At 45.0% G+C, this 12,763-nt stretch overlaps 1 protein-coding gene across 2 annotated transcripts in view; it reads left to right on the top strand.

The window, feature by feature from the left end:
• Positions 1-12,763, top strand: part of jph3b (junctophilin 3b) — a 46,159-nt gene that overhangs the window by 29,193 nt on the left and 4,203 nt on the right. Inside the window, exons 3-4 of one of the 2 annotated variants that reach the window (XM_029668298.2) lie at positions 2,849-2,973; positions 10,421-11,418. In XM_029668298.2, coding sequence (XP_029524158.1) covers positions 2,849-2,973; positions 10,421-11,418 — 1,123 coding nt within the window. Of the gene's footprint in view, positions 1-2,848; positions 2,974-10,414; positions 11,419-12,763 lie in introns of both variants that reach the window. The other variant, XM_029668297.2, reaches the window with a different exon arrangement.

Here is a 12,763-nt window from a genome sequence, read left to right as displayed (position 1 = left end):
TAGAGAAGAATGGGAGAAACTCCCCAAATACAGGTGTGCCAAACTTGTCGCGTCATACCCAAGGCTGTAATCACTGCCAAAGGTGCTTCAACAAAGTTCTGAATAAAGGGTCTGAATACTTGTGTTAATGTGATATTTTTTTAATATATTTTTTTTATAAATGTGCAAACATTTCTAAAAACCTGCTTTTGCTTTGTCGTTATGGGGTATTGTGTGTAGATTGATGAGGGGAAAGAACTATTTAATCATTTTTAGAATAAGGCTGTAACGTAATAAAATGTGGAAAAAGTAAAGGGGTCTGAGTACTTTCCGAATATACTGTAAATAGACAGAAAATCAGTACACCCCAACCCAGTACCACAGTAAATATAGATCAGATCAATATTTGCCTTACACGCCATCCCTACTGTGTATGTGTGTGTGTGTGTGTGTGTGTGTGTGTGAGAGAACCCTAATCCCATTACCATTAATTCCCTAAAGTATGTACATTGTATATAATTTACAAGTAATACATAATGTAACCATCATCCGTGTACATTTAGTTATTTATTAACCTTTCTTTTTCTTTTTATAATCTTAGTTTTCTTTAATTAAATGTATCGACCGACGATTACACAATACAACAGCAGTAGTGTTGTACCTGTATACATGATTATATGTACTATTATTATTATTACTAGTGAAATTAACTGTAACCTCATTGCATTGTACTGTATTTACTGAAACACTGTACCACTATACTGCTTTGGCAATATCTACAAATTGTATTTCATGTCACTAAAGAAATCTGAATTCGAATTTGAGACCACCACAGAGCCCCACGACAGCAACACAATTAGACTCAACCAAATCAAAAAGATAATTACTTGACACATTGGAAAGAATTTACCACAAAACAGTGCAAACTAGAATGCTATTGGGCCCTAAACAGAGAGTACAGAGTGGCAGATTACCTGACCACTTTGACTGACCCAAAATTAAGGAAATCTTTGGCTATGTACAGATGCAGTGAGCATAGCCTTCCTATTGAGAAAGGCCACCGAAGGCAGACCTGGCTCTCAAGACGAGACAGGCTATGTGCACACTGCCCACAAAATTAGGTGGAAACCTCCTGCCAAATGTATGACCATATTAGAGACACATATTTCCTTCTAATTACACAGACCCACAAAGAATTTGAAAACAAATCCAATTTTGGTAAACTCCCATTTCTTTTTGGTGAAATACCAAGGTGTGCCATCACAGCAGCAAGATTTGTGACCTGTTGGCACAAGAAAAGGGCAACCAGTGAAGAACAAATTCCACTGTAAATACAATTTATATTTATGTTTATTTATTTTCCCTTTCGTACTTTAACTATTTTCACATCATTACAACACTGTATATATACATAATATGACATTTGAAATGTCTTTATTCTTTTGGAACTTTTCTAAGTGTAATGTTTACTGTTCATTTCTATTGTTTATTTCACTTTTGTTTATTATCTATTTCTAAACATAAGTTTCTCATGCCAATAAAGCCCTTACATTGACATTGAAATTGAATTGAATTGAGAGAGCGATGATCACTGCATTATGTCTGAATCATGAAACTCTAAATGAACTCATGCAGTGCTCTGGGGCACAGTAACACTGAATGGAAGATTCCTATCCTCCCTCACGCTGCCTCCCTTCCCTTTCTCTCTCATTCTCTCTCTCTCGCTATTTTTCAATATTTAGTTCCTGCAGTTGCTAGGACAACGGTCCAGGAGAGGGCTAGTTCCCAGTGTAGAGCAGGAAATGGAGCTCTATCTCACCTCAGCTGCCTCCTCACCCCCATCCTGACCACACCCCTCTCCAACATCCACTAATGTGTCCCTACCAAACACACCAAGCCAGCCAACACTTTCGACACATGGCTAACTAAACCTAATAAACAGAAAAATGTACAGACTATTAGTCACGCTATAACTCATACAATATCTCTCTCGCTCACACACACACAGACACAGATACACACAGTGTTGTGAGTTCTCTGACATGTCCAGCATGGCTCTATTGCCAGGGTGAAGAGAGCCAGAAGCAAAAAGAAACAGAGAGGCAAAAAAAAATCAATAACCATCGACATGCAATACTGCACCAAGACAGTTCCTGCACAAACAAGGAGGAGAGAGGGAAATAGAAAAGGAAAGAGACTGAATAGAGGGTGGAGAGAGAGGGAGAGACAGAGAGAGAGAGACACACACAGAGCGAGAGAGAGACTAGGAAGAATGGTAAAAGCAAAACGCCTTCATGTCGGCATTATGTCATGCGAGCTTAAACAGAACTATCCATTTGAAGGGATTGTAAGTGCACATTATCATCAGGCCTCTATTCTTTTATAAGACCAGAGTAGCATGACAGAGAAAGATGAAAGCCTGGGGCTGTCTGTCTGTCTGTCATCGTATGTACTGTACACTCAGTAGGCTACCTCACCAGACTGCAGGGAGGAATCTCAGTCTAACGTGGGATTGAAGGTAGGTAACAAATATGGCAGAGATCAATGAGAGAGCAGCCAGATGAAAACACAGAGGAGACAGTGATTATGTCTGGGAATACAGGGTGGGCTCATTGTTTCTGCAGGTGCATTATTTATTAGGCTATGCCAGCTGGTCAGCCTCTTACTACTTAGAGGACCTCAAACAGAGTGGCTCTTAGGAAAAGGGAAATTGGCCATCTATTATATTTTAAGCACAACAAAAAAGCTGTACTTTCCAATGCACTTACAGTACAATCACAGTCAGTCATATCAACATGCCCCATTTAGTTGCTGTCTTGAATTTATTTTGATTTTTTATTAATATGATTATTACCCCCCTCCCCCCTAGGACGGCCCATGCACGGGGGAAGGCGGAGGCGGCCATGGGAGCCAGCCAGAAGGCCCAGGAGGAGTGTCGCCTCGCCAGGGTCACCGCCAAAGGGTTCTCCCCCTCCTTCCAGCACCGCGAAAACGGTGAGTGTGCCACCACTCACTGCCGGGATCACCATCCCCATGGCAACCATCAATACAATACACCAGAAGCACCAGTTTTAAAGACACACAGTCGTCTTTTTATAACCACAAATGCCAATGCACTAATGCTATTAGTCTATTTGACACTTACAGTGTGTCACTTTATGTTATCAACTCGAAATGCTGAGAGAAAATACTGTATCAAAGGGAGGCAACCACCTCATTGTCACATATGTCTCCTGAACATGTAACTAATGGAGAGGAACATGTAACTAATGGAGAGAGGAACATGTAACTAATGGAGAGAAGAACATGTAACTAATGGAGAGAGGAACATGTAACTAATGGAGAGAAGAACATGTAACTAATGGAGAGAAGAACATGTAACTAATGGAGAGAGGAACATGTAACTAATGGAGAGAAGAACATGTAACTAATTGAGATAGATAGGAGACAATGACAAAGTAAATCAGGTGTCAGTGTCAGACGTGTGGTTGCTGTAGAGTATGTGCTTGGGCCCAATGGGACCGGTTACCCACAGTGCAGTGCAGGCCATGAGTGATGGAGGCAGCAACAGGAAGCTGGAGGGAGGTCAACAATGACCTTTCCAACAAGCCCACGCAAGGCAGGCTGACTGGCACAAACACACAATCATACACACACACTTCCTGACATATACTGTCCCTAGCATGTTTTTTTTTGTCCACGTACCTGACGATACCTTGATAGCGGTTTTTAATGTCATGACATTATAAAGAATCACAGTCACAGATTCCCTATAAGGCTGGGTTTATCCTCAGAGCCATGGCAGCAGATTGTCCCAACCGCTCTGAAAAAGAGTTCATTTCAACAAGCTGCTATGGGCGAATAAAACGTAAGGTTACTATACTGCATAACCCCGGTTCACTGATATTATGAGTGAGATATCTCACAAGAGGGATTCACCAGAATCTCAGAAGCTCGAAGAACCAATCACGCACATCTGTCGGAGACAGACATGTTGAGTGTCAAAAAGTGACAGTAGGTGTACTCTGTGCCACAGAATAATCCTGACTGTGTAAGTGACGGGAGCAAATGCCGTTCTGATCAAGACGTGAAAATTCTGAAGGGAGGGTCAAAAGTGTCTCAGAGAGAGAAGCACTGTCAGCAATTCAAGGTAATTTATGTGAACAATGCAGAGTTGTGGGTTCCACACTCCATTTATTGGCTTCCCCTCGTGACCTACGCCCCAGCCTGTGAGTGACGAGTGTGTCGTCATCACGTTCCTCGTTGCCACTACCTCAGGAGAGTGCCAGTGCCAGGAGCGAAGATCGAGGGGCTTTTCTGGTGACGGAGAGCCAAGAAACATGCTTAAAGATGGCGGCGGCGGAGATGGCTGCTGTTTTATGGGTTCCTATCCAATTGTGCTATCATGTGTGTTTTTTCGCATTATTTGAAACTTATTTTGTGCATAATGTTCCTGCCACCGTCTCTTATGACCGAAAAGAGCTTCTGGATATCAGGACAGCGATTACTCACCTCATAACGGACAAAGATTTTTTCTTTAACGAGTCGGGCGCAAAGGTTTTACTTCAGACACCTAACAAGGCCTAAATCCCTGTCATTCGCATGAAGAAGAGACAGAGATATCGGGGACGTAGGTCGGGGCGCCTCTACCATGAGTCCTATTAGCCAACGTGCAATCATTGGATAATAAAATGGATGAGCTCCGATCAAGGTTAAGTGGTTAAGGGTGCTGTACTGCAGCGCCAGCTGTGCCACCAGAGACCCTGGGTTTGCGCCCAGGCTCTGTCGTAACCGGCTGCGACCAGGAGGTCCATGGGGCGACGCACAATTGGCCTAGCGTCGTCCGGGTTAGGGAGGGTTTGGCCGGTAGGGATATCCTTGTCTCATCGCGCACCAGCGACTCCTGTGGCGGGCCGAGCGCAGTGCACGCTAACCAAGGTTGCCAGGTAAATGGCGCTTCGTCTCTCCCGAGCCCGTACGGGAGTTGTAGCGATGAGACAAGAGAGATTACTAAAAACAATTGGATACCACGAAAAAGGGGTAAAATAAAAATATCTATATATATTTTTTTCATTAAAAAAAGAAAATGCTCATCCAGAGGTGGCGCAGCGGGACTTTAATGCTGGGAAACTTAAATCCGTTTTACCTTATTTCTACCAGCATGTCACATGTGCAACCAGAGGGAAAAAAACTCTAGACCACCTTTACTCCACACACAGAGACACATACAAAACTCTCCCTTGCCCTCCATTTGGCAAATCTGAACATAATTCTATCCTCCTAATTCCTGTTTACAAGCAAAAACTAAAGCAGGAAGTACCAGTGACTCGCTCAATAAGGAAGTGGCCAGATCACGCAGATGCTAAGCTACAGGACTGTTTTGCTAGCACAGACTGGAATATGTTCCGGGATTCTTCCGATGGCATTGAGGAGTACACCACATCATCCACTGGCTTCATCAATAAGTGCATCGATGACGTCGTCCCCACAGTGACCGTACGTACATACCCCAACCAGAAGCCATGGATTACAGGCAACATCCGCACTGAGTTAAAGGGTAGAGCTGCCGCTTTCAAGGAGTGGGACTCTAACCCAGACGCTTATAAGAAATCCCTCTATGCCCTCTGACAAACCACCAGGCAAAGCATTAATACAGGACTAAGATTGAATTCTATTACACCAGCTCCGACGCTCGTCACATGTGGCAGGGCTTGCAAACTATTGGAGACTACAAAGGGAAGCACAGCCGCAAGCTGCCCAGTGACACACGCTTACCAGACGGGCTAAATTACTTCTATGCTCGCTTCGAGGCAAGCAACACTGAAGCATGCATGAGAACATCAGCTGTTCCAGATGACTGTATGATCACGCTATCCATAGCCGATGTGAGTAAGACCTTTTAAACAAGACCAACTGGCAAGTGTCTTCACTGACATTTTCAATCTGTCCCTGATCGTGTCTGTAATACCAACATGTTTCAAGCAGACGACCATAGTCCCTGTGCCCAAGAACACTAAGGTATCCTGCTTAAATGACTACCAACCCGTAGCACTCACGTCTGTAGCCATGAAGTGCTTTGAAAGCCTTGTCATGGCTCACATCAACACCATTATTCCCTGAAACTCTAGACCCACTCCAATTTGCATACCGCCCCAACAGATCCACAGATGATGCAATCTCTATTGCACTCCACACTGCCCTTTCCCACAAGGTCAAAAGGAACACCTACGTGAGAATGCTATTCATTGATTACAGCTCAGCGTTCAACACCATAGTGCTATCACTGATCTTCACTAAGCTAAGGAACCTGACGGGCCATCCCCAGGTGGTAAGGGTAGGTAACAACACATCTGCCCTTAGGGTTGTGTGCTCAGTCCTGTACTCCCTGTTCACCCATGACTGCATGTCCAAGCACGACTCCAACACCATCATTAAGTTTTCCCGAAAACACAACAGTTGTAGGACTGATCACCGACAACGATGAGACAGCCTATAGGGAGGAGGTCCGAAACCTGGCAGTGTGGTGACAGGATAACAACCTCTCCCTCAACATGATCAAGACAAAGGAGATGATTGTGGACTACAGGAAACAGAGGACCGAGCACATCCCCATTCTCATCGACGGGGTTGTAGTGGAGCAGGTTGAGAGCTACAAGTTCCTTGGTGTCCACATCACCAACACACTATCAGGGTCCAAACACACCAAGACAGTCTTGAAGGGGGCACGACAATGCCTATTCCCCCTCAAGAGACTGAAAAGATTTGGCTTCGGTCCTCAGATCCTCAGAAAGTCCTACAGCTGCACCATCGAGAGCATCCTGACTGGTTGCATCACCGTCTGGTATGGCAACTTCTCGGGCTCCGACCACAAGGCACTACAGAGGTCCCAGTACATCACTGGGACCAAGCTTCCTGCCATCCCAGACCTCTATATCAGACTGTGTCAGAGGAAGGCCCTAAATATTGCCAAAGACTCCAGCTGTCACGTTCTGACCTAAGTTCCTTTGTTTTAGTATGGTCAGGGCGTGAGTTGGGGTGGGCAGTCTATGTTCTTTTTTCTATAATAAGGGATTTCTGTGGCCTGGTATGGTTCTCAATTAGAGGCAGCTGTCAATCGTTGTCCCTGATTGAGAACCATACTTAGGTAGCCTGGTTTCACCTTTGAGTTGTGGGTGATTATTTTCCGTTTCAGTGTTTGCACCATTCGGGACCGTTTCAGTTTTAATTTTGATTCTCTTGTTCTTTTGTATTTTTTTATTCAGTCTCATTCAATTATATTATGGATACATACCACGCTGCATTTTGGTCCTCCGATCCTTCCTACTACTCCTCCTCGTCAGACCGTTACACCAGCCACCCTAGTCATAGACTGTTCTCTCTGCTACTGCACGGCAAGTCTAGTTCCAAAAGGCTTCTTAATTTAACAGCTTATACCCCCAAGCCATAAGACTTCTGAACAGCTTATCAAATGGCTACCCGGACTACTTTCATTGTAGTAGAGGTGGAGGTCACCTTTATCTGACGATTGAGGTCACACCGTGCACACAGACATTGGGCATATGCCCAGCACTGGAAGTCTCTCATCCTCAGTAGGCCAAGATTTACCACTGAGTTGGTGAACGCCGTCAACCCAGTGTTAATTTTGTCAACAATAACTATGATAACTATGACTACTCGGCAACTACCTATTTTTCCAGATGAAAACGAATGATGATAACAAGACCAGATGCACTTAGAAATATGATAACTATTATCATTTACTTTTCATTTTTGCTGACGAAAATGTAACGAGACTAGAATTCCACATGAGAATGTGGATGTTCAATTTGACATGAAGCTCCTTTTCATCTGTTTTGTCCAATCATAAGCATGCATCTCTTTGCAGAAAATATAATGCATTCCTCTCAGTGGCCGATAATGTCTTTCTGTTATGCAGGTTGATTGAGTTGATCTGGCTCGTGGGCTAGTAGCCTAGCACAATGTTAGCTAAAGTAAGCTAGCGCTTTGTGGGTCTCGAAACGAAGAAAAGCATGGCTCTCAACCGATAAGCAGTGAAGCTAGGACGGTTGGTCTAGTCAACGTGGTGGGTTGAGCTAAACAAGAGAGCGAGCTAGTAATTCTACCCTTCCAGGTAGAAAAGCTAGTCAGCAGGATAGCTAGCCTTGCGGCAAGCTAGCCAGGTTAGCTAAGCCTTGCAGCTAAGCTAGCTAAGTCTCAGTAGCTAACCGTGAGATGCTAGCTACCACAGGAGACAAAGGAAAGAAAAAGCGGAAAAGCTAATTCTTACCTGAAACGAAAACGTTTGTTTTGGTAAAGTCACCCAACACAGAAAACCTGCGTTCAGCGGCGTAACCTCGCGGCACACCTGCGAACGGGAAAACTGGTCAAGTCGTGCTGAGGAAAGCTTAAAGTAGGACTCTTCTGTGAGGAAGAGAGGTGAGAATGATCAGAGGGCGGGCAAGTGGCTCTTGATGATGAGGGGAGGGGCTAACTTCATTCGCCACTCATACCCTATGCATACATTATTTGTGCATTTGTGCATGATAAATTAGCCATTTGAGCACTGTGCTGAGGATCAGAGTGATAGTGTGTTATGCTGTGCACTGTTAGAATTAGGGGTGACTCAAGGAACCCCGGAGATCCTCAAGGACACCTGGAGTTCCTCAAGTAACCATTGCAGTCAATGGGTTAATATTTGCACCTTTGGTTAGTTGAGGGGTTCGTAGAGGAACCTTTAATGTTTCAATATAGCACAGGGTTCCTGGAGGAACTAATCTTCTGTGCATGCAGAGCAATTTATTTAGCTGTTGGATTAGTTGTGCTGCCAGACTCAGAAGAAGATGAAAATATGTGGTTTTCGGCAATGGCTTTATGGGATAGCTAGCAACTTGTAAACAATTATCCATTCTTATATCTGAAGCATGCATGAGATTACTATCTCAATAGCAATATTAAATAATACAGCATTGGCTGTAAAGCCAATTATATTATGACTGCTTATTCCAAAAAGTGATGGTCATAACTTTTGTTTATGAAGATTTATGACTGATGATTTGATTGGATGTTGGCTTAGGTCGCTAGCTAGCTACAGTATCTTCAGCCTAGCTTTTAGCTAGCTCTGTAAGAGTAACAGCAATAATATTGTAGCGGTGGCAGCCTAACAGAAGATTGGAGGCTTGGCTTATTGGAGGCATGGCTTTCATATAGTTATTTTTGTCCACCCATGATAGTAAATGTCATGCCTGTTCTGTTATACTGATATTAAAGGCAAAGCTTGTACATTATCAGTTCCAAAGACTTACATAAGTGCATATGATACTAAGAGCCAAATAGCATTACATTTTTCAGATAGTCACAATTTTGTTAGTATTTTAACGAGGCTTCAGAACTGTCAGTGTACAACCTTAACCTATAATGACAATACAACAGAACACATGAATAGGTATAACATTTACTCCCACAGGTGGCCAAAAACAACTATCTGAAAGCCACGCCAATATGCCACGCCTCCCATCTTCTGATCACAAAAAGGTTCATGCTTGAAACTTTTCAGAGGGGTTCCTCTAAGAACCTTTTCAGAGGGGTTTCTGAATGAACCTTTTCAGAGGGGTTCCTCAAGGAAACTTTTAGAATTGAAAAGGTTCTCCCACAGTGACAATCGTTTTGAACCCCAAAAGGTTCTTCAAGGGTATTTTTCTTCTATGAGTGTACTGTGATGTGTTGCAAAAGATAAAGATTGTGTGCTGTGACTGTCTGGGTGCAGATGTCTAGGAGACAACAAGGTAAGGTAGGCAATGCAGAGAAAGAGAGGGGTGATTAGAGTAACTGAGTAGAATGCTTCACCAGCTCCCGATCTCACTCTGGTTCTGCTGACTTGAAAAGAGGCAGAGTCTAGTCTACAGACAAGACAAGGGTGGTCACGAATAGTCTGTCTAATTTAAAGAGGTATTATGTGCTGTGTGCATGATTGCATAATAGAATGGGGATGTCAACTACACGCATCTCTGGAAAGGAAATTAGGTCATTTAATTAAAGTCAATGTGTGGGGTAATGGTTCCTTCCAGATGCACTTCCCTTTGACTTCCTTAACATTATACTGACATCATCTGGTTGACATTAGCAGTACAGTTGTTCATGGCATTCACAAGGTAAGTTGGTCTCGCCCATAAAGCAGTTGTTGGACTACATGCATGCAAAACAGAGAATAGCTAAATAACTCTAAATCATTCACTTTGAAATGGAACTATGCCAATGTTCTGAAATGTGACTTTCCCAAAGTTGTGTGTCATGCTGTCCTTACTCTATGTGTGTGTCTCTCTCTCTGTGTCTCTCTCTGTGTCTCTGTCTCTCTCACTGTGTCTCTCTCTGTGTCTCTGTCTCTCTCTATGTCTCTCTCTCTCTGTCTCTCTCCCTGTGTCTCTTTGCTGTTGGTCAGGAGTAGAGGTCCAAAGGCCAAAGCATCAGAACTCCAGTGAGAACGACATTGAGGTGATCTCCAGTGGCACGGGGCCAGACAGTCCTGAACTCTACATAAAGGGCACCACACCCCCCAACCTGACCCCTGACCTTAGTCCTGAGGCCAGACACCCCTCCTCTCCACCCTGCAGCCCCACCACCTCCAAGCCATACCGCACCAAAAACGCACGCTTCCTGCGGCAGAGTGCTGTGGACGACGCTGGGGGTGGTGGCGGTGGGGGTGGGAGAGGGGGCAGTGGTGGCCAGGAGATCCAGGTGCTGATGGAGGGCCGTGGAGGAGGGGAGTACCTAAGGGCCAACAGCTGGAGCGAGGACAAACGCTCTTCTAAAGAGGGCAGCAGGGGGGGCAGCAGGGGCAGCAGTCGCTCCACCACCCCCTCTGTCCAGGACGAGGCCAGGGGCCGCACCAACGGCCACGGCCATAAGCACGCCTCCTCCAATCACAAGTCTCGAGAGCATGGCTCGTCCAATCACAAGGCCTCCAGGGACCGATGGTCGGATTGCCCGTCGGCATCGTGGAGGTCCCAGCGGACGCACAGCGGTGACACGCGGCTGCTAGAGCAGGATGAGGAGAAGCTGAGCAACTACGAGATGGAGATGAGGCCACTGCAGCCCATGGACTCCAACTCCCAGAAGCCCTATGGGTTGGGAGAGGAGCACCATGGTCACAGTGGCGAGGCCCGCTCCCACACGCTGCAGAGACAGCGGCCTTCTAAGACCCGGGAGGCCAGGGAGGGCAGGGAAAGGGAGGCAGCACGGCCGTCAGGAGCGCGGGAGGGCAAAGAGAGAAAGGAGGGACCGGGCCCAGACTCAATGCAAAAGCTGGACAGTCTGAGCAAGGGGGACAAGTTGGAGGCTCGGCCTCTGCGCAGGGATCTCACCCTCTCCCCCCCACAGAAATCCTCACCCATTGCACTAGAACACGACGACGACAAGAAACTAACCCAGCTCAAAGCAAACTCGGTAAGGACGCCTCCTCTCACCCACACATTCATAGCCACACTTAGTCATATAATTTGCTTGTCATGTGCACACATGCAGAAAATCACACACGCATGAGTAATCACTTGCATGCAGATGTTAACTGCATTTACACAGCATTCAGACACAATTGTACTGTAATCAATGATAGAAGAGCTATGAATGTATCATTACTGTGCGATGTACAGACATAATAACAGAATGAACTCATACAGTAGCTATGTACAGTAGTAAGTGGGAGCATCCGGGGCCCTGGTGTAGTCCCCTGATAGGCAGGTGCTCTACACAACACAGACTCTATGGTTGGACACTCTAACCTCCCACATCCCCTCCACCGCACCACACAGCCTCAGCTAGCTATCTCCCACTGCACCTTAGTAACAGCAGATTGGCAAAGTAGCTCCTTCCACAAAGCATCCCCGCATTGGCTGCCCCACGCTCTGTTGCTAGGAAACAGCTTATGCCTTGCTTCAGCAGTAGCCAATCAGTGGGCGTGTGATGGTGACTGGGGGGGGTTGCAGCCGCAGAGAGGCGAGTAAATGCAGCGGACTTGTGTAAGACAGGTTCACATGAAACACAGATACATTCACGCATAAGCAGACACAGATTCTGCAAGTGATCGCACTGTAGAACACTTTTGCACAAAGCTCTCCCCTATAATCTATTCCAGCAGAGCACAGTTAAACATACAGATATCCACGAGGATACGCCAACAGTGCACATGGAGCTAATGTCCACGTATCACACAGACAAATGGGATCAGTGAACTGAGCCATCTACAACATTTCTGGCATGGAGAGTGCACCACCGTAAAGACAGGGTCACTGGCATATGAAATGCATCAATTATACACAACATACATATCCTTCGGGAATGATCATTCAGTTACATGGTGTAGAGTAAACATAGCTGTTGTTAGAGGCTACCAATGAGCATGTGAATTACAGTTTAAAGTATTTTAGATGTCATACTATGGACTCAACTTATGTAATTGCTTTGATAATTACATAGGTGATCTGTAATGCTCTTTCCCTTTTATGAGTGCTCCAGTCCTATACATTTTCCATGGCAGTTACAAAAACCCATCAGTTAGATGTCCCTAATAGTCTGCTGTTTTAACAAGCTGGCTCTCAATAACATTGAGAGACTCATTTACAGTACATGAAAATGCAGTATCTCTCAAATGAACCTAATTATACAGAGTAAATACCAACATTAAATAAAGTACACATTAGCTGTGCCTTTGATTTTGTGTGTGTACAGGTAGAGCTACAGTGGGGCAAAAAAAAGTATTTAGTCAGCCACCAATTGTGCAAGTTCTCCCACT

Source organism: Oncorhynchus nerka, linkage group LG9a (genome assembly GCF_034236695.1).
Source record: "Oncorhynchus nerka isolate Pitt River linkage group LG9a, Oner_Uvic_2.0, whole genome shotgun sequence".
Classification (NCBI taxonomy): Eukaryota; Metazoa; Chordata; class Actinopteri; order Salmoniformes; family Salmonidae; genus Oncorhynchus; species Oncorhynchus nerka.
This window is presented reverse-complemented; position numbering and strand designations above follow the sequence as displayed.